This window comes from Alosa pseudoharengus, unplaced genomic scaffold (genome assembly GCF_046254945.1).
Source record: "Alosa pseudoharengus isolate Yale_2024_CS ecotype anadromous, Long Island Sound unplaced genomic scaffold, YU_APseudo_1.1 YU_APseudo_1.1_scf_1, whole genome shotgun sequence".
Taxonomy (NCBI): domain Eukaryota; kingdom Metazoa; phylum Chordata; class Actinopteri; order Clupeiformes; family Clupeidae; genus Alosa; species Alosa pseudoharengus.
Genome location: NW_027468564.1, coordinates 28248886 through 28268423, shown reverse-complemented (window position 1 = coordinate 28268423; position 19538 = coordinate 28248886). Strand labels below are relative to the sequence as shown.

General features: G+C 40.8%; 1 protein-coding gene across 1 annotated transcript in view; it reads left to right on the top strand.

Annotated features, from left to right (window-relative positions):
* Nucleotides 1-597: 597 nt before the first annotated feature.
* The window catches only part of LOC143118071 (complement C3-like), a 182495-nt gene continuing 163554 nt past the window's right edge, over nucleotides 598-19538 (top strand). Inside the window, exons 1-5 of the mRNA XM_076279307.1 lie at nucleotides 598-631; nucleotides 4539-4641; nucleotides 8340-8535; nucleotides 18172-18340; nucleotides 19252-19322. Coding sequence (XP_076135422.1) covers nucleotides 598-631; nucleotides 4539-4641; nucleotides 8340-8535; nucleotides 18172-18340; nucleotides 19252-19322 — 573 coding nt within the window. The remainder of the gene's footprint in view (nucleotides 632-4538; nucleotides 4642-8339; nucleotides 8536-18171; nucleotides 18341-19251; nucleotides 19323-19538) is intronic.

Here is a 19538-nt window from a genome sequence, read left to right as displayed (position 1 = left end):
ATCGGTGTATCGATACACTACAGTATGTAGCAACTTGATGGGCTGCGTTGCCCTGGGCTGCGCTCATGCGCTGAATAAGAATAGTGTGCTGGGCCAGCTCTAACGCGGATGTGCTGAAGAGAATACTGTCGGGCCAGCTCAGATATGGATGCGCTATAAACTACGTGGCGGGCCACTTCTAATACAGATTGAATAATGACCTCGCGGGCCACAAATAAGCAGCCCGCGCCTGAGTTCGACATCCCTGGCCTACTGTCATGCAGTTAATGGAATACTGTGCAGAGTTGGGCCAATTTGGTGTGAACACACACACACGGGCAATTCTCTCTCGAGTAGCCTGATGATACGCACAGTGCGTACTTGGGTACGGCCGTGGTTTTGGCGCGCCTTACTGAAAACGTCTGGCTGCCACTCTCTCTTTTTTCGAGCTCCGCTTTCATATTTCCTAATTGTCTCATGCGAAGCCATTGTTGTCTGTGATAGCATGCATTGATAAGGGGAAAGACAGGTGATGATAAGACATTTGTTTTCTTTTTTAAATGTCCCGCGCCGGGGCCCCGTAGTGGCCAGGGCCCGGGGCAGCAGCCCCTTTGCCCAATGCCCAAACGCGGCCCTGAAGTCGCGCAGGGATGTGGATGTCTCAGTCCTGCAGGCTGTAGCCAGAGCTCTCTCAACTCCGCTGCCATGTGTGTACATAATAAACAAACGTCCCCTTGATGTCCCCGGTATAACGTTATTGTTGGGCCCACACAAGGACGTCCTTAGGACGTCTTTGAAATGACCAAATGCGAATGTCATCCGAGGGACCTAACAGTGATGTCCCCAGAAAGTCCTGCACCGAACGTCGCACAATACAGTAACCAAAGGATAACTTGCTCCGGATGTCAATAACGTCACTGGAACGTCCGCTAGAGAACATGACATTGGGGACCAATAGGGGACGTTGTGAATGTCCACATAAGGTCCGGGGGACGTCCCATGTTTGTCGGGTAGCTGTCAACATTTAGCATTGACAATAAGGGACATTTCCCAGGTTTACCCAAAACGGGAACATTTCAGCATTTGGTCTTTCTGTTGCTATCCCTCTGCTGACAGCAAGAATTCAGGCTACACAACTGCTCCACTAACTAAACGAGGAGAGAAGCTAGGTCTAACTTGACATTGCTGACAGATTTGCCATCAAATCGTCCTCTCACAATAACCACGCCGTTGTCTTCAGTGTTGGGAGTAATGCGTTACAAAAGTAATGTAATTACTGTAATATATTGTTGTTTGCGGTAACGCGGTAATGCATTACAAAAAAAATATTGGGTAATGTTTACTCGGTACAAACTTCAGTAACGCGCGTTACAATGCAGTTTAACCCAAAATTAAGCGCTTGTTTTGTTTTGATACATATTCGCAAACACCACGCGAGAACAACAGAGGAGAAAAAATCCGCGCAAAATAGTAGAACGTTATCTCCTGATACTGGTAGAATATGACTGTGGCTGCAGCAGACTCGCAGGCGGACTATTTGCTGGATGGACATAAGCCTACGCTCATTATTTTCAGCTTGTCAGAGACAAGGCTATGAAGAACATAATAGTTAGTGCACTTTGTGTGCGAAACCGAAAGATCTCTCAGCTCGCGAAATAGCACAAGTAAATTAATTAAACATCTAAAGTAGTGCCACGCTAATCTTTTTGATTCTTGATAAAACACAAACTATGCTGTTGTGCATGTCAGCTTTGTGCTGTGAACTTGAATTGAAGAGAATAAAGGGATAGAAATGCAGAAAAAGATTGTGTAGCCTGGCAGTGTACTGCTCCCACCACGCGCATCACGCACTTTGCGTTGGGCACCAAAGGACAGAGGGGGCACCCAAATGTAACCAATGAATAGTAGCTTTACTGCAAACTGCGTTTCACTCTTCATCAATAACGTTTACAATTTCAAAATGCACTAACACGATGTTACATGCAAGTTTGATACCTTTTGGGTTCTCTCAATCACCACGTAGTACTAGAATTGGTGGGTCTTCAATCATTCGTTTTCCAAGCATTTAGGCTACATGAAGCACATGATATGCTGAGTAGACTGAAACGGATTCCATTCAGATAGCTAGGTGGATACCAGGCTCATATTTCACTTGTATTCACAAAACGAAATGTGAAGCAACATGTCATTGCATACTTCCATTTCCAAAGCAATGAAGGTTGCTTAAAACAACTTAACCTTGTGCATATTATGTGCTATAAATGTAACTCAAACAAATAAGGCTTGTAAAAAATGGCAAAAGGCCATTATGACAACGTAAAGATCAATGCTCTTAAAGTGACAGTGCACCATTTATAAGTAAAACAGCATTTCTTCAGAAATTAATGTTTAAAAATACACAGTAATGGTCTGTAAATAATAGGCCTTTTATTTTACTTTAGGTGTTTGAGTTATCATTTAAATGTCACTCACTCAAAGCCACTCACTTAGGGCACCGAAATGGCCAGCAAGGCCACCATCTTGACATGTCTTTATTAAAGGAACCGTATGTAAAAAATGATGTTGTCATGTTGTGTTTTGGCCTAATGCGCCACCCTCCACCTATCTACTAATCACAAAGTCAGTAGTGTTTCGTCATCCGGTTGCCAACTCTGCCAGTCAGAGGGGAGGGGAAGGGGATACACCGCTCTACAGTAATTTGAAAGTGATTGCAGTACCCGTTTTGGCCACAATCTTACATACGGTTCCTTTAAGCTTTGATTTACAATATAGTAGGCTCTCTATTGATTTTAATGAGTAGGCCTAGGCCTTAAAGTTACAGTGTTTCTATCACAATTTACCAGACTTTGACCTTTTGTCGGTTTTTAACAAAATTCTGACTATGATTGTTCCTTGTATTGCATTATGAGCACTGCGCCTATTGCATTCTACTGTTGCCTTAAGCCTAGCTCAGTCATTATGCTATACCACATCTCCCTCCATTGGAAGAGCAAGCTGCATTGAGCGTAATAAACTGCATTTAGAATGGCAAATCCATATTTCTAGATATTTTGGTGAAAGTAACTTAAAAGTAATGCAATAGTAGTGTAATGCCTTACAATTCAGAGACAGTAATATTATAATGTAACAAATTACTTTGAAATGACAGTAATAAGTAATGCATGGTACATTACGATTTTGAAGTAACTTGCCCAACACTGGTTGTCTTATAGGTTAACATCATAGTCTATCGCATTCAAGCAAGAAAACGATGCTTTGAAAACATCTGTTTCACTAGAAAGACAAGTTGGCAAAAGGACAACAGTAGCCTACAGAGACTGACAGGCCCGATTGTAGGGCTTATGAGAGTATGAAAATACGGATATTTACAGTAGAAAACGGGAGGGTTAACAGGTATGCTAAAGCCATGTTTACTCCATTGAGCTTCTGTGGTTGAATACATCTGGCCAAGACATTGCAAAGTAGGCTAGGCTTAGCCTAGAAATCTAGACGCGCCCCTAGCGCTAGTCTAGCAACTCTCCATTGACTTGTGAGCTCCAGAAATCGAAACTTAATCAGGGCATTGAAATTGTGTATAGAGTCGTTTGGTGGGCTTAACATAATGATTGATGGCAGAGTTGCAACGGTTTGGCTTGAATTCCCTGCTACTTGAAAACAAATATCCTATTGAGTCCTATTGCGTGCAGAGGAAATTTGAAAGACAACTGATTATCTCGCCCCTCGGACTGAGCACTGTGAACGGTGAGTGCCCAGACCCTACATTTTATTGTGGGTCTGGCTCGCCAGGCTAGGCTAGGCTAGGCTAGTAATAGCAATGAACTAACACTGAAAATGGCAAGGGCTTTGGGCAGAAACTGGAACTATACTCTCATTCTAGTGTAATAATCAAGGAACACCATGAGCACAGCAGCACAATAATATCATGCAGCACCTGGAAATAGTCCCTGTAGGCTAATTTCCAGCAACAAGGTTGAGCTGCAGCAAACGAATCGGTTAGTGACTGGATTATTACGCCTGAATGAGAGTATAGTTCCATGTCAAACCAGCCTAGACAATCACTACATTTGATTTTCCGTTGGTCTTATTACACTTTCTAACTTGAGACACACACACATCCCCAAATCAAACAGAAACACAAACACACACACACAAGTGTTCACTCAACATACATTGCAAACATGTCAATAGGACACACACACACACCCTCACAAGTTTAAACTCAACATATGCCGATGGCAACATAGAGGCCTTACCATTTTCTAGTTTACTTCACTCACACAACTTTCCCTATCTGCCTCCACCGCCCTCTCTCTCTCTCTCTCTCTCTCTCTCTCTCTCTCTCTCTATCTCTATCTCTCTCTCGTCAGGTCCTGATACACTGACTCCACTCAAACCCCCCCTCCCCCTTTCTCCATAGACTGCCCAATCGCTCTGACAGGAAAGGGGAGTGAAGAGGGTGAGGAGAGGTGTCTGTGTTGTGTGTGTGAGGAGCGAGGGGGCAGGGACTGGTATGGATATAAGGCCGTATGAGGGTTGAGCTCAGACACTTTACTGCACAGACCCAGTATCGGACAGGCAGTACAAGATGTGTGTGGACCTGGTGGTGGTGTGTGTGGCCGCTGTGGCTCTCTCTCTCCCCGCTCTCTCAACATGTGACCCACTGTGAGTAGCCTGTTTTGTTTTTTTATACAGTATGTGGAAAACCTGTGTTTATTTGTGGAAAACTCGCTAGACTTGTAGTAGATATAGATTGTATGATTGTATTAGAAAGCATTCGGTGGAAAAGTGTGTTTGTGCATGAGTATGTATGTGTGTGCGTGTGTGTGTGTGTTGTGAACAATATGTAGCAGGGAATAAGTTATAAGATGTCGATGTTATGATCACAGTGTGAGGGTTAATATAGCCTGTAAGATAGTCAGTTTACTGTTGTTTTATAAACTACTGTACCTGTACAACTCTAGAGTTTATGACAAATCCAAATTCTGTGTACACAATGTGATTCATGACACAATGTACATAATCAATAATGGAGTTTCATATGTGATTCATGACACTATGTACATAATCAATAATGGAGTTTTCCATAGAGTTGGGTCAGCATGTCTCTTGCACGCACGCACGCACACACACACACACACACACACACACACACACACGGGTACTCTCTCTCTCTCTCACACACACACAAACAGACACACATACATATTTGCATACAGATTAATACATATGTGCACACACACACACACAAACCCGCACAGAGCACAAATAATATAGTTCTGGGGGCCAAGTTGTGTGTGTTTGTTTGTGTGTGTCTGTGAGAGAGAGAGAGAGAGAGAGAGAGAGAGAGAGAGAGAGAGAGAGAGAGAGAGTGAGACTGTGTGCATGCATGCCCACTGTGAGTAGCCTGTTATTGTATTCGCAAATACATGCACACTCACACACACGTATATACATGGCTGTATGCTTTTTTTTTCGCTCTCTCACACGCATTCATGGCTGTCTAAAATGTTTATTTATATGAATTTGCTGTCTATGTGTGTCTGGTTAATTAACACCTTGTATAAAATTAAAGGGTGAGTTGCTACATTCAACCAAGCAACACACACACACACACACACACACACACACACACAAACACACACCCACACACACACAAGCACATACTCACATTCAGTGTGTTTTCTGTGTGATCTGGTCTGAGTAGAAATGATGTCACACATTAGGCAATTCCTTTACATAACACACAAATATATGTGGTCACATGTTCTAACATAGGGTTTCTCAACTGGGGCGGTACCGCCGCCTGGGGGGCGTTCGTACAACCTAGGGGGGCGCTGGGAACGTGAGTTTTTTTTTACATTTTAAACTTTTATAGTTTTCACATATTTTTGGTGCAAACATAGGCTACCTGAAATAAATAGGCTATTTTCACCCAGCTACATTTTACTGTTTATCTACGCTCAGTGGTCATACAGTGCAAGCAGTCAAAATATCTAAACTTGATCAGCTCTGGTGCTCTCAGATTGAAATTGACCTCTCAATGTCCAGACGTCAAGAAGCTGGCAGCGAGCCATCAACCACAGGGCTCTCATTAATTTTGTTTCATAGCCTGTTTTCCGCTCGCTGTTGTTCTGCAGCTGCTCTGAGCGTAGTCTCCACGAAAAGACTGTTGCTAATCAAATACGAAATATATATATAGGACTAAACAGGCCTCACGCGCGTAATCTGTTTTGTGATTGGTTGGATTGTTGCGATGTATGTTGTTCACGTGATGTGCAATTGATTTTTGTCCATGATAAAATGACACGTCTTGTTGCCTACATTTTTTAAAAAAATCATTACAACCAATGCTGATGTGGTAGTGTTTTTTTTTACCCAACCAGTCTCCTATTGCTTCTAACAGTGGGCTAAATCTGCTTAATAATAAAATAGGCTCATAGGGACATTTTTCTTATAATTCCAGAAGAAACCAAAACAGCACAGAAATGGGCTCGTTTTTTTTTATTTAAGCAATACAGCATGAGTGTGAGTGGCCTATAGCCTACCCAGGGGTGTAGTTTTTTTTTTTTAATTGTGTGTGTGTTAATGGGGGGGGGGGCGCCAGAGGATCAAAGTAAGGTCAGGGGGGTGTTTGCTCAAAAAAGGTTGAGAACCACTGTTCCAACAGCACAGCTTGAAATGTGCAGGTCAAAGACCTTTCATAACACAAGCAGTTGCCCAAACAGAGTCAATCAGTAATAAATCACGCTTTGTCACACACACACACACAAGTATAAAAGTTAAAAAACTATCAGACACATGCTTAGACCAAAGTAACAAAGCTTGAAGCTTGTGTTACTATACCTTATGGTTTAGATTCAACATAGATGTGAAAGATGGTTTATGTCTCATTGTCACTCTCAGCATGTATGTCCTTGGCAACATGGAGATAAAAATAAATAAATCTTGAAAATACAAAACTTGCCTTGTAACACAAACAAGTGTTCAACATAACACAACTGGAGTGGTGTTCAACATGAGTTGGTAGGATCGTTATCAACCAGGGAGATAACTCAATAGTATTGCGAAATACCGGAAGAAAACATTGTGTTACAGCAGCTGCAGCTTTCACACTGAAACAAGATGGGCTATGTTTGTGTGCGACAAAGACTGATATCAGATTGAATTGTTTACTTAAAGTACACTGTCTCAAAGTCTATTCTTCCCAATATATGAAGAGTTCAGATGCAAAATGGCTGGGAGCTGGGTGGCGTCTTCAAACTGCACATAGCAAAGTAATTTTTTTTTTTTTACTTTTTGGAATTGGTGGTTGATCAAGGTGGTGTCCCTGCTTATCTGTTGATAGAAGCGGACATCCAGGGTTCAGGAAATAAGCCAAATATTTGATCCAGCACTTTTAGTAAACCATCTGATCCTCATTAGTAGCCAGGTAGATAATTAGTGACATCACCTGTGTTAAGTGCACAAGTAGGAAGAATACATAGCATGACTAAGTTTCTAGACCAGGGATGACCGTCTCTGTTAGGAGATAGAGACCACTACTGCAGTGTCAGTACTTGACCATGTTTCCTCAACTGTAGTTCAACAACAGGAACATTACATTTCAGATCCTGTATACACATACACAGATGTATTTTTTTAAAGTGTCATTTATTCAATGCATTAGAGCCCTTTGTACATACATAAACAGCGTTTTAGCTTTCTCAAATGGACATAAAACACCTTCTAAAGTACAGAACTCTGAAGAGGTCATTGCGAGATATTTTTGGTGTATATCCAGAAAATGTGTACTCATTTTACTAAATTGTCCACTCATTTTATGAAATTGTGCTCTCAATTTAGCGAATCAACACATTTTACTAAATGATGCTCTCATTTAAATTTTTGTAACATGAGCGCACAATTTAGTAAAATGTGTAGTGCACAATTTACTAAATCAAGCGCACAATCTGATCACAAGATCACAATCATAATTTTGTAAAATGAGAGCACTTTGTAGTAAAATGAGCACACAATATACTAAATTGTGCACAAACCAAAATTTAGTAAAATGACCCCACAATTTACTTTAATGCCTGATTCCATTGATCCATGTAGAAACATATAATGGAGCCATTTAGAAATGATGATGTGAAAATAGCAATGGTAAACATGATGAGATATGCCATCACAATGTCAGCTGTACTTTGCATTCTAGTGAGTAGGGAGATATGGGAACATATATATTTTTTAAAGAAATAAATGAACAATGGTTGGAAACATAACAGTTTAATGATTGGCTGTCCATTGGCTGTACCTTAGTGTGAATTTAATAGACTTTCAGGAACACTAAAACAATCTTTGACCCCCACCACCACCAGCTTCGTGTTATCGGCTCCTAGCATCCTGAGGGTGAACACCCCTGAGAAGGTTTTTGTGGAGGCTCAGGACTACATTGGACCAGACCAGAACGTAAAGATTATGGTGATGAACTACCCGAAGAAGAATGTGGAGTTAACCAGCACAACTGTCACTCTCAACAGAGCCAACCAGTACATGGTGCTGGCAGACATCACGGTGTGGCATCAGACCTCCTCTCCGACCTTTGTTGACTTCTCCTCTTTTCTATCCTCTTATCCCTGTATTCTTTCCTCTTCTTTTAGTTAGGAAAAGTAATTTGCTAAAGATAGGTTCTCAGCTAATTAGTTAATTATTTTGCTTTTAAGTTAGCATCCCTATGGTAACATCCTATTCTAGGCACAAGAGTGCTTTTAGAACAACATAGTCTTTGTTTGGACTGATGATGGATGACACAGATGTGCTCTGCACCAACAATGGCGTACTTAACACTGGAAAATGCTAGCTGGCTCCTAAACTGATGTATCTCTCTTGAATTTCCCCTTGGGGATCAATAAAGTATCTATCTATCTATCTATCTATCGTATTACGGCTATATAAGTGCTAATTTAAACAACATTTTAGTATAGTATAGTAGTATAGTATACTCTTTTGATCCCGTGAGGGAAATTTAGTCTCTGCATTTATCCCAATCTGTGAATTAGTGAAACACACACACAGCACACAGTGAGGTGAAGCACACACTAATCCCGGCGCAGTGAGCTGCCTGCATCAACAGCGGCGCTGTTTTTTTTTTTTTTTTTTTAATAAGTATAGTATATATACTCTTTTAATTTTGTGTCAGACGCCAGACCTCATTTGGGGAGAGATTTGGGGTCTGGGAACCACATATTAATTTTTTCGTATTTGAGGCGTGGTTTTTTGAGGCGTGGTTTGCGAATGGCCAGAGCCGTTTATTGGGTGCTATGAATGTCTATCAAATGTGTCTGTAGGTAGCTCATAGCCAATCATATCAATTATACCAGATGACGTATGTAGAGTGACAGAAATTCGACGATGATGATGACTCTGGGTCAGATTTAGGCAGGGATCACATTATCCAGCGGCAGGCGGCAGGTTTCCAATTGGTCTCTATGGTTCGGCAGCGGAACGGTGGCAACACTAGCGTTGAAAAAGCTGAGCGTTGAACTTTCAAACCGCAACGCGAGAGTATTCAATTGTCAGTTCTGGAAATACGTGCATTAACCCCCTCGACTGTCAGACAACGCTATCTGCTTCGAGTAGGACTGAGAAGTGTACTGTACTGTACTGTGTACTGAGGACAGTCCTACCTAATAGGCCTACTCGAAGCAGATACAGCATTGTCTGACAGTCGAGGGGGTTAATGCACGTATTTCCAGAACAGGTCTGCAACTTTCAGGCAGTTCTGAGTTCATTGAAAATACATTGATTAATGAGGGAGTGGGCATTTCAATTAGTGCTACAACACGTTGTGTCTCTGAAAACGTAGATTTGCTCATTATTACACATAAATCTTGAATTTTATCAACCAAAATGAAGAGCAAAATCACATAATGAGTCAAAATATGTATGCCAACATCAAACACCACATATGCATCAGTAATAATAAGATTTGGATTGTTTTCTGGGCTCTTATGAGTGTTTTAACAAAAAAAAGCCAATAGGCGGAATTTCCTTTTTTTTCAAATCAGAGGTCAACTTTGAAGGCCTGTACAGCCACAAAGCTACAAGATCCAACTTGCTATCATACCATTTTATACTCCAGAGATATGTAGCTTTCAGAAAAATATAGTGAGAATTTGCCCCCCCAAGTGGTAGTGACGACCCCCTGTGGCTCATGGACTATATCCCTAGAAAGTTTCAAACCAAGCTTGCGCTCATATGATGCATGATCACTGATCAAATTGCTATTTTCTGACACGATGCACACAACTATTCCCAGGTGCTCATCTGTCTGAATCTCTTTAGCCTAGTGTTAATTTCGTCAGACGAGACGAGAAGAAATATGTTCGTCAACAACCTTTTTTTTCATGACTAAGACGAGACGATGACGAGACGGCAGTAATGTCCTGAAACACTGACTAAGACTATCTTAAGATGCATTAATATTGACGAAAAAAGACGAGACTAAAATGTTTTGCATGAAATAAATACTAAGATAAAATCTCTCTTCATTTTCGTCTACAAAATGAGAAGACAGAATATCTAGCTGTTACGTTTTCAAAATATTCCGAATGAGTTCATACACAACAGCTTTCCTGTAGGTTAGTCTACGTGCTGTTACTGCAACCCTGTGGCTGCAACACGAAACTACATGGAACAAGAACACTGGAGAATTCTGCCAGAGTTAGCAAGCTAACTACCTAAGCTTTATGCCACAATACTACATACCCAGAAGTTGAAGCTTCTCTCATACAAATTAACATCCCCCAGAATGTCTATACGAAAATGTTCATCGTGTAATGTCAACTATTTAACTAGTTAGACTGATGATGCAAAGTTTGCTAGCAAGTAAGCTAATATGGAAAGTTCGCTAGCAAGTTAGCTATGGCTAAGATGGAGAGTCTGTTTGGGGAATGTGTTGTGTTTGGGCGCATATCGCCATCTAGCGAGGCGGAGTAAAACTTTAATACTTTGGCCTACGACAGTGTTTCTCAAACTTTTTCAGTTTCAGGACCACTTAACTAACCCTAGCTAAAAAAAAAAAGATTAGACCTACTTCAACAGTAGCCTATAATTAGTCTACACAATAGGCCTACTTACTAAACCACCTTGCTTATTGTCTTTGCACTTTGCTTATTGTGTGGCTTCATACTGTATGATTTAAACTGGCATATCTTACATAGACAGTGTTGCAGAACTGTTTTTACATACAAGTTGGTTCAAACAACTCATCTATATTATATTTTACCACGTCTGCTCGCGGACCACTTGGGATAGCTTGCGGACCACCAGTGATCCCTGGACCACACTTTGAGAAACACTGGTCTACGAATATGACAGTGATCCAGTCAAATCTTTTACTGTCTATGGTCAAATCCCTACCTGTGCATGAAACATACTGACTGACAAAAAATCAGAATGAGTAATTATAACAGACGAGTAGCCCTGTGGACACACAATATTGTTGGAAAATTGAGATGTGTGAAACACTATTTGACTCAAATGGTAATCAGAAATAATAAATAGTTATAAAAATAAAAAAAGACTAAAATGTGTTGACTAAAACTGACTAAGACTAAGATACCTTTAGTTTTCTTTTGACTAAAACTAGACTAAAATTACGAGACTTTTAGTCAACTAAAACTTGACTAACAAAAATGATATTTGAATGACTAAATATGACAAAGACTAAAAAGGACATTTTGTCACAAGACTAAGACTAAGACTAAATTAAAAATAGGTGACAAAATTAACACTACTTTAGCCTAGCATGTTAATGCTGTTCACAGCACGGTGAATGAAAAAAGATGACTAAATACTGTTCATGTTTATGAGTTCATAGCCTGGTTTTATCGAAGGACATACATGTCTCGTTTTATGTTTTATTATGATCACTCGCATTACCATGGGTTAGTGTGTAGGTAATGCCACGGTTAACTTAACATGCCCACCATTACACTGGAGAGATGTTAAAAAACTTTTTTTATTCTCCCGCGACGATAGGCTACTTCAGGTAATTCGCTTATAGCTCAGATCAGTGACTACCAGAGAAAACGCTGGGGAGAAATCTCAAACAAGTTAATGTTAGACTAGCTGTGTTACAGTTTCTAGTTGCAAAATCAAAATTTCACTGGAGCTCCATGCGCTTTTGTAGGCTACACACAGTCCAAAAAACTGTTTACAGCTTTTCGAGTTACTGTAGGCATGCAATATCATTTTTTTATAACGATAATTTAGATACACTTGGGTGGGTGCAATTGCGTTTTCTAAAGAATCTCCCGTCTTGGTTTTGTACAGAAATTAGGCCTAATACTAAGTGACTCATACGTAAAATGGAGAAAAAAAGGTCACCTTCCGATATTTAGCAGGCTACGATATAAGGTCTGGAATTTAATTTAATATTATTGTAATGGTAGGATAACTACACAGTTTACGCAATAATTACACTGTGTTATAAATATTGTATATCAATGCATTTATTGACTGTCAATTACCCAAAATCGTGGCTCTGTATCATTGAACAGCAGCCTATTTAATGCATTCTAATCATAGACAGTAAAAGAAATGGACGAACAGACTCGACGAATGGGAGGGCACTGAGTCAAATAGAACGATTTTTCAGTTGGTCCCCCCAGTACTGCGCAGACTCACACTTAACTTCGTGACGTTAGCCATCAAACTGAATCTTGTAACTCATATGATAGATACACAGAAATTCTTCTTACACTTCCTTCGCCTTCAAAGTCATCAAAGTTAAACATTTATTTATGTATTATTATTAATATCATCCTCACCAAGTCGAGTTAATGTTGAAGCTACCATACATGATCATCTTCAAAAACAGTCATGCTAAAACAAAACAAAGTTATAGCCTTGAAGCTAATCTTTTTTCCACTTTTCCGACCTACGGTCAATCCATCGAAAACCTCTGAAATGATTAGTGCCCTTTTTTTAAAAATTAGGTTCACTTTTTTATTATTATTAGGTTCCCTCTGTGTAATGCTTTACCTTAACATACGTCGTGTATGCTAGGTTTTGCTTATGAGTTACCGTCATAGACAGTAAGGTGGACTGAGCTTCTTATCCAAACAATACGGTTATCTCCCTACAGCGCGAAAGAGAGATTACATCAAAGCTAGCTTCCCTCCAACCGAACAAGCTAACCGTTCTTCTTACGGGTAACCAACGTTACGGACGAGCTAGTGGAGTCTGTTTTGCCTTTGTAGTGTTTATGTGGATTACACAGTAGCTACAATATCGGCACAGGATATATGTTATATGAAGTTATGGTATTTCAAAAAAATCCTACAATGAATGGACTTCTATGGGAGTTAGCAGAGAGGTGGTCCCTCCAGCCTACGTCGATTCTTCTACTTCCGGGAATTCGCCTGCCCCCTTGATTCTAATACATTGTCAATCACTTCCGGGAACTCTTTGAAGTTTACATGAACCACGTGACCTTAACGAATTTTGAACACCCATTGTCGCAACTCTCTATCTATAAGGCTCTGTGGCCGGTTGCACAAAGCACCTTAAGTTAAGTTTTTCCCTTAAAATCTGATTTAAGGGTCCCTTAAAATAAAAACGGTTGCACAAACACCCTTAAGTTTTCTCCTTAAGGTTTCCTTAACATTTTCCCTTAGTATTTAAGGGTTTGTCCTTATCTTGTAAGAAATCCCTTAAACTGTTGCACAAACGACCTTAGTAGTCTAAAGGCCCGTACACACCGCACGAAATTACGCAGCCTATTAAACACATGCATTCGTATTAGTCTGTACACACCGAGGACGAAATTCGTTGCGATTAAAAACATTTTCGCAACGGTCTCATTTCATGCGAAATTTCGCATGCGAAAAACAGCTGTTGACCAATCAAATAATGATTTTGCAGGGTTCCATTGATGTCACAATAGAACGACGAGCAGAAAAAAAGCTGATAGATTGGGTGATACTACTGCTCAGGGCCCACTTCCCCGATAACGACGGAGACACGCTCTTAAGAGGGTTTTCTACGATTCATCTTACGATCGTTCGTTTGTTTTTTCCGACTGTTTCCCGAACATGCTCGTAGCGTGAACGCGCGTGCACTGCTCCTAAGATGCTCTTAAGGGGAGCTGTCCACGTTAATAGTTCTGAAATATCCTCTGATTTGACGGTGATGTCAGGTGACTGCACGTCACAGGCCTACCATTTAAACTTCGGATCTACACATTAATTCACATCAATACGAAAATAGAAACACTTTGACATCTGCATGTAAGCATCCCAAGTAGGTTATATACCACACAGAGACATAAATAATTTTAATTATTTTAAGATTAGATTGTTGCACCATGCACGCAATATTTTTTCGCTGTGTCACTTAAGAACACGTTTGAAGATAAGAAAGAAGTCGAGTAAGAAAGAGAGGAAATGTGTAGGCTTAGATTTTGATGCACTAGGCTACAGACTAAACCACATGTTGCTTTCTCTGCTTTTTACCTCATATATAGGCCTAATAAAATATTCACTTATCAAAGATAATGTCAAATTATTCTGGCAACGTCTCGTTTCATAACTTGATTGCATTTTTGTCCGCTTTTCATCACATTATTATGACCATTAAATGTAGGCTATTTTGCACGCTAAAATCTGATTCATCACAGGTAAACACAATAAAGAATGGGAACGTAAATTGGATGTACGAGTGGAGCACTCGTAGATCTACGAGTGTTTTCACGATGCTCTTAAGCTACGATGGTTTCGGGAAACAGTCGGCAAATCTTAAGACGTTCGTAAGAGGGACTTTACGACGCTCTTAGGCTTAAGATGCTTTCGGGGAAGTGGGCCCAGTGCTCACGATCACTAGTCTCCTTAATAGGCCTATATGCCAAAGTTACAGAGAGGTTACAGTAGACTCTCAGGTGTTCAAGAGTAGGCCTACTCCTGACGAACTTCTTACGAAGTGCAAACTCCTTGCAGACAGCTTTGCCCACTTCTTACCACCGTCCCATTTTACACTCAACCAAAAAGAATTAAATCTCACTAAAGACAGAGGGCTTCTCCCTGCACATATTTGCAATGAAAAAATACAACATGCATTCATGGAAATGGAAGTTTTAAGAATAGGTCATGATAGCCTATGCTGCTGACAACAGCATTATGTCCAGGGTTACCACTATCGTAATTTTGCCTCACATTTCCTGGTGCGTTAACTTTGCTTTATGCTTCATAACTGAAGTAGCCCAATGTGGAACTCTGAAAAACTTTCTGTGGATCTTATAAAGGTAAGCTAATGACTGATAGGCTATCATTATTAGCTTTTGCTGTTTGTTGGATCATCGTCATACAAGCTGATCAATTTGTACCACTTGTTGCAGCAGTGCGATTTTATCCCATGCTTCTACAGGCTGTCTCTGTGCCTCCGCTTCTTAGAAGATACATTTTGATGTAGCCTGCGTGTGAAATGGTTTCGTGAGATGTAGGCCTACATGATATAGGCTATGGCCGTTTTATAGCATGTTGGCGTAGCATTTTGGCATGTAACATTTTAAACGAGGCCTTGCCTACCCTACAGCTTGTTAGGCTACACCAGTCCGCCCAAATGGCATAGGCCTACCTCGAGTCCAATATGCGGGCACCCCTGCCTGCAGCTTGCAGATCGGGGATGGGCTCAATGTGGGGCAGAGCGCAACGTTGAGCTCAGCACAAAATCAGCTCGTCATTCCCTGCTGACCTCTCTGTGTCCGTCTATTTACCCGGACTCAGAGTTTTTTTCAAGGAATAATGATTAATTCTATAAAAGCGTATCCTCCTTAAACTACTGCCAACGTTAATCATGTCTCTTCCCGCCTAGCGTTAGAATTGCGTGTGTGTTGTGTAGTGGGGTGGGTGTATGGGTGCACTAATGAGCCCAACCAACTTATGTGTTGGACTGCACAATTATCACAATAGCACAAGTAGAATAGACAAGGGATGGGAAGGATGGCTGTAAGCTTTAATTCCCCCAGCACCTCTCAAGCCAATAGGCCTACACGGTTCCATGAATGATCAAGGCTATAATCTGTTTCAAATCTTGATGATTTTATGAGTTCTCCCTGCTTACTGAAAGTCGCTGTGTGAACCTGCGTGACGTGAGTGCGAAATAGAATGCGAAATATTAAAATAATCGCATTGGATTTTGTGTGTAGGCATACACTCGAGTGCGAAAATTTCGCACACGAATTTTTCGCATTTTCGCACTGTTATTTCGTATCGTATCTGGTGTGTACGGGCCTTAACTAAGGGGAAAAAACCCATACCTGCCAACATTTGGTTTTCAAAATCTGGGAGATTTGTGCGGGGACCCTTCGGCACGACGGGGGGGGGGGGGTTGACATAACTTAATTTATTGATATTTCTTTAGATTTTTTTTCTGCGCTATCAACATTGCCATCTTCAGTTCGGCTTGCATCACGTTTTCTGCCTCTGTCTGCCTCTGTCAGTCGTGATGAAGGATGAGATCGCCTGTGTGCCCTTACTGGCCTCTTCTGCGCGATGGTGCCGCTGTGTTTTAATGTGCTGACTAATGTCATTTCCCCCTCAGTGGCCTACATTAAAATCAACACGACACACCTTACAAAAAGCGTGGAGGTTGTCGATATGACTGGGTAAGATACATGTAAATTGTTGCGTCCAACATTGCTGAAATTTACAAGTGTAGCTACTTCGGTTTCTTTGCGGGGACACCGCGACCGCCTTCACCTGCCATGTCTATCGGCTCGCTTAAACGCGACTGCGCAACTGGGTTATAGGTTGCCAGGTTAAGGTGACAAACGGGTTGAAATTGTATATGGTGTGTGTGGGTTGTGTGAATATAATGCATTTGATACAATATCTGGCAACTGGTCAACATTAGACAAACATATTGGTCCGGTTCATAAAGGAGTTTGGGCCATGCAAATTACGGGAGTTTCCCGGGAGAAATAACAAACCGGGAGGAGTCCGGGCGATAGGGCTAAAAACGGGAGAAACCCGGGAAAAACGGGAGTGTTGGCAGGTATGGAAAAACCTAAGGGACATCTGACTCTACCTTAACCATATTATTAACTGAATCGATGCTGATAAATGAAGTTTATTGACTACTTTTGACAATTCAAAATAAAAACCTCTCTGTTAATATGCTTCCTCTTCCTAGGCCTATCAGAAACATGCCGTATTGTGTGGTTTACGTAGGCTAAAGTTAACAATTCATGTGGATGTCTTGTTAGCCTTTGAGCTTCGGTTCGGTTCGCTAGGCAAAACGTTGGTGCACTGATGACAGTCAGGACCATCTCTAACTTGCCAACTAGTATTGTTCAGTTCATGTATATAATATAACATGCTTTACTTGCTACCTGGATAATTTCCGCGAATATTAGGTAAGATGAATGATAAGATCATTAAGCTTTACTGTAAGATCATTAAGCTTTACTGATAAGATCATTAAGCTTTACGTAAGGGATAATGTATAGAACGCCGGTCATTACTGGGAAAATAAGTCCCGACAGGGCGAACCGGACCCCGATGCGCAGCGGAGGGGTCTTGTTCCGCCCTGAAGGGACTTATATACATTATCCCGCTTATTATACGGCTACTTGCCAAAACGAAATAATAAACTCCCCACGATATGACTTTAGCCTACATAGCCTAGCCTATTTGTTACCGTTCATCGTGGCATTTGCTGAGAAACAAATAGTTCGCAACAACACACGCTGCTGAACTTGAATCAAACATTCTTTAGAACACAGCTGATCAACCGTCTGCTTTCACGTTTGAATGAAGTTCCAGTCCTTGCGTAGTGATATGAAAGACGTATCAGAAGCACAAAACCCGTTGCCATTGACAGCGGTAATTATATGTTTGCAGCGGTAACTAAATGAATATATCTTACCGCTAGAACTTTGGGAAATCCCATTCAAGTCAATGGAGCGTTCTACTAGCATTGTGAAGAGCCGTATAATAAATATATATATTTATGAGCTTAACTCTAAGTCTTTTCTTTTCGCAACCTTTAGCGCAACTGGCTACAGTGTCCATACCACATTTACGTCCATGTGCCCAAGTCCGACCCGGGTCATTTCCCATTCCCACCCCATCCCTCCCTCCCATTCCTGTCAATCTCTCCACTGTCCTGTCACATGCCATTAATCTCCCATCTATATGCACTCTCAAGATCCAAGGGGGGAAAGATCACTTTGTGGAGGACGACACCTTGAACCAGTACGTGTACCTGAGGGCCCAGTTCCCCAGCAGCACACTGGAGAAAGTGGTGCTGGTCTCTTTCCAGTCTGGATACATCTTTGTGCAGACAGACAAGACCATATACACACCTTCAAGCACAGGTGAGCATAAGTCTATAATTACATTAAATAATAATAGATGGATTCATTGGTTGGTTTATTGGTTGGTTATTGATTGACTGATTGATTGATTGATTGGTTGATTGGCTGATTGACAATATTTGTACACTGGTACTGTTATTTTCCAATGGATGGCATTGGCAAAGGTATTGATATAAAAGAGTGACTATGTAGATTGATGTATAAGGTGTCCCTATGTACATCTTTTGTTGACACTTAAAATCAATGGGAAATGGGTATACCGTATTTTGAGGAAAATGTAATTCATATGTTTATAGTAAATTTCATATATTTAAGTAAATGGTCTTTACTGTTAATTGAGTGATGTTAAGTATGGTGATGTTGAGTATGGTGGTGTTGAGTAGTAGTTCAGTATGGTGATGTTGAGTATGGTGATGTTGAGTATGGTGATGTTCAGTAGTGGTGATGTTGAGTATAGTGATGTTGAGTATGGTGATGTTGAGTATAGTGGTGTTGAGTATGGTGATATTCAGTAGTGGTGATGTTGAGTATGGTGGTGTTGAGTAGTGGTGATGTTGACTATGGTGATGTTGAGTAGTAGTTCAGTATGGTGATATTGAGTATGGTGATGTTGAGTGGTGTTGAGTATGGTGATGTTGACTATAGTGATGTTGAGTAGTAGTTGAGTATGGTGATATTGAGTATGGTGGTGTTGAGTTTGGTGATGTTGAGTATGGTGATGTTGAGTTTGGTGATGTTGAGTATGGTGATGTTGAGTATGGTGGTGTTGAGCATGGTGATGTTGAGTATGGTGGTGTTCAGTATGGTGATGTTGAGTATAGTGATGTTCAGTATGGTGATGTTCAGTATGGTGGTATTCAATAGTGGTGATGTTGAGTAGTGATGTGGTGTCATTGTTTGTGTCACCCCAGTCATGTACAGAGTCTTCTCTCTGAGTCCTGTCATGAAGCCGGTAGAGAGTAACATTTCTGTGGAAATCATGGTAGGCTATGCAAATATTTACTCCTGTCTTTTTAACTATCTCTCTCTTTTTAACTCTCTCTTTCTCTCTTTTTTAACTCTCTCTCTTTCTGTTTGTTTCTGTCTTCTAATACAAAATATTTACCCCTCTCTCTTTCTCTCTTTTTTAACTCTCTCTCTTTCTGTTTGTTTCTGTCTTCTAATACAAAATATTTACCCCTCTCTCTTTCTCTCTTTT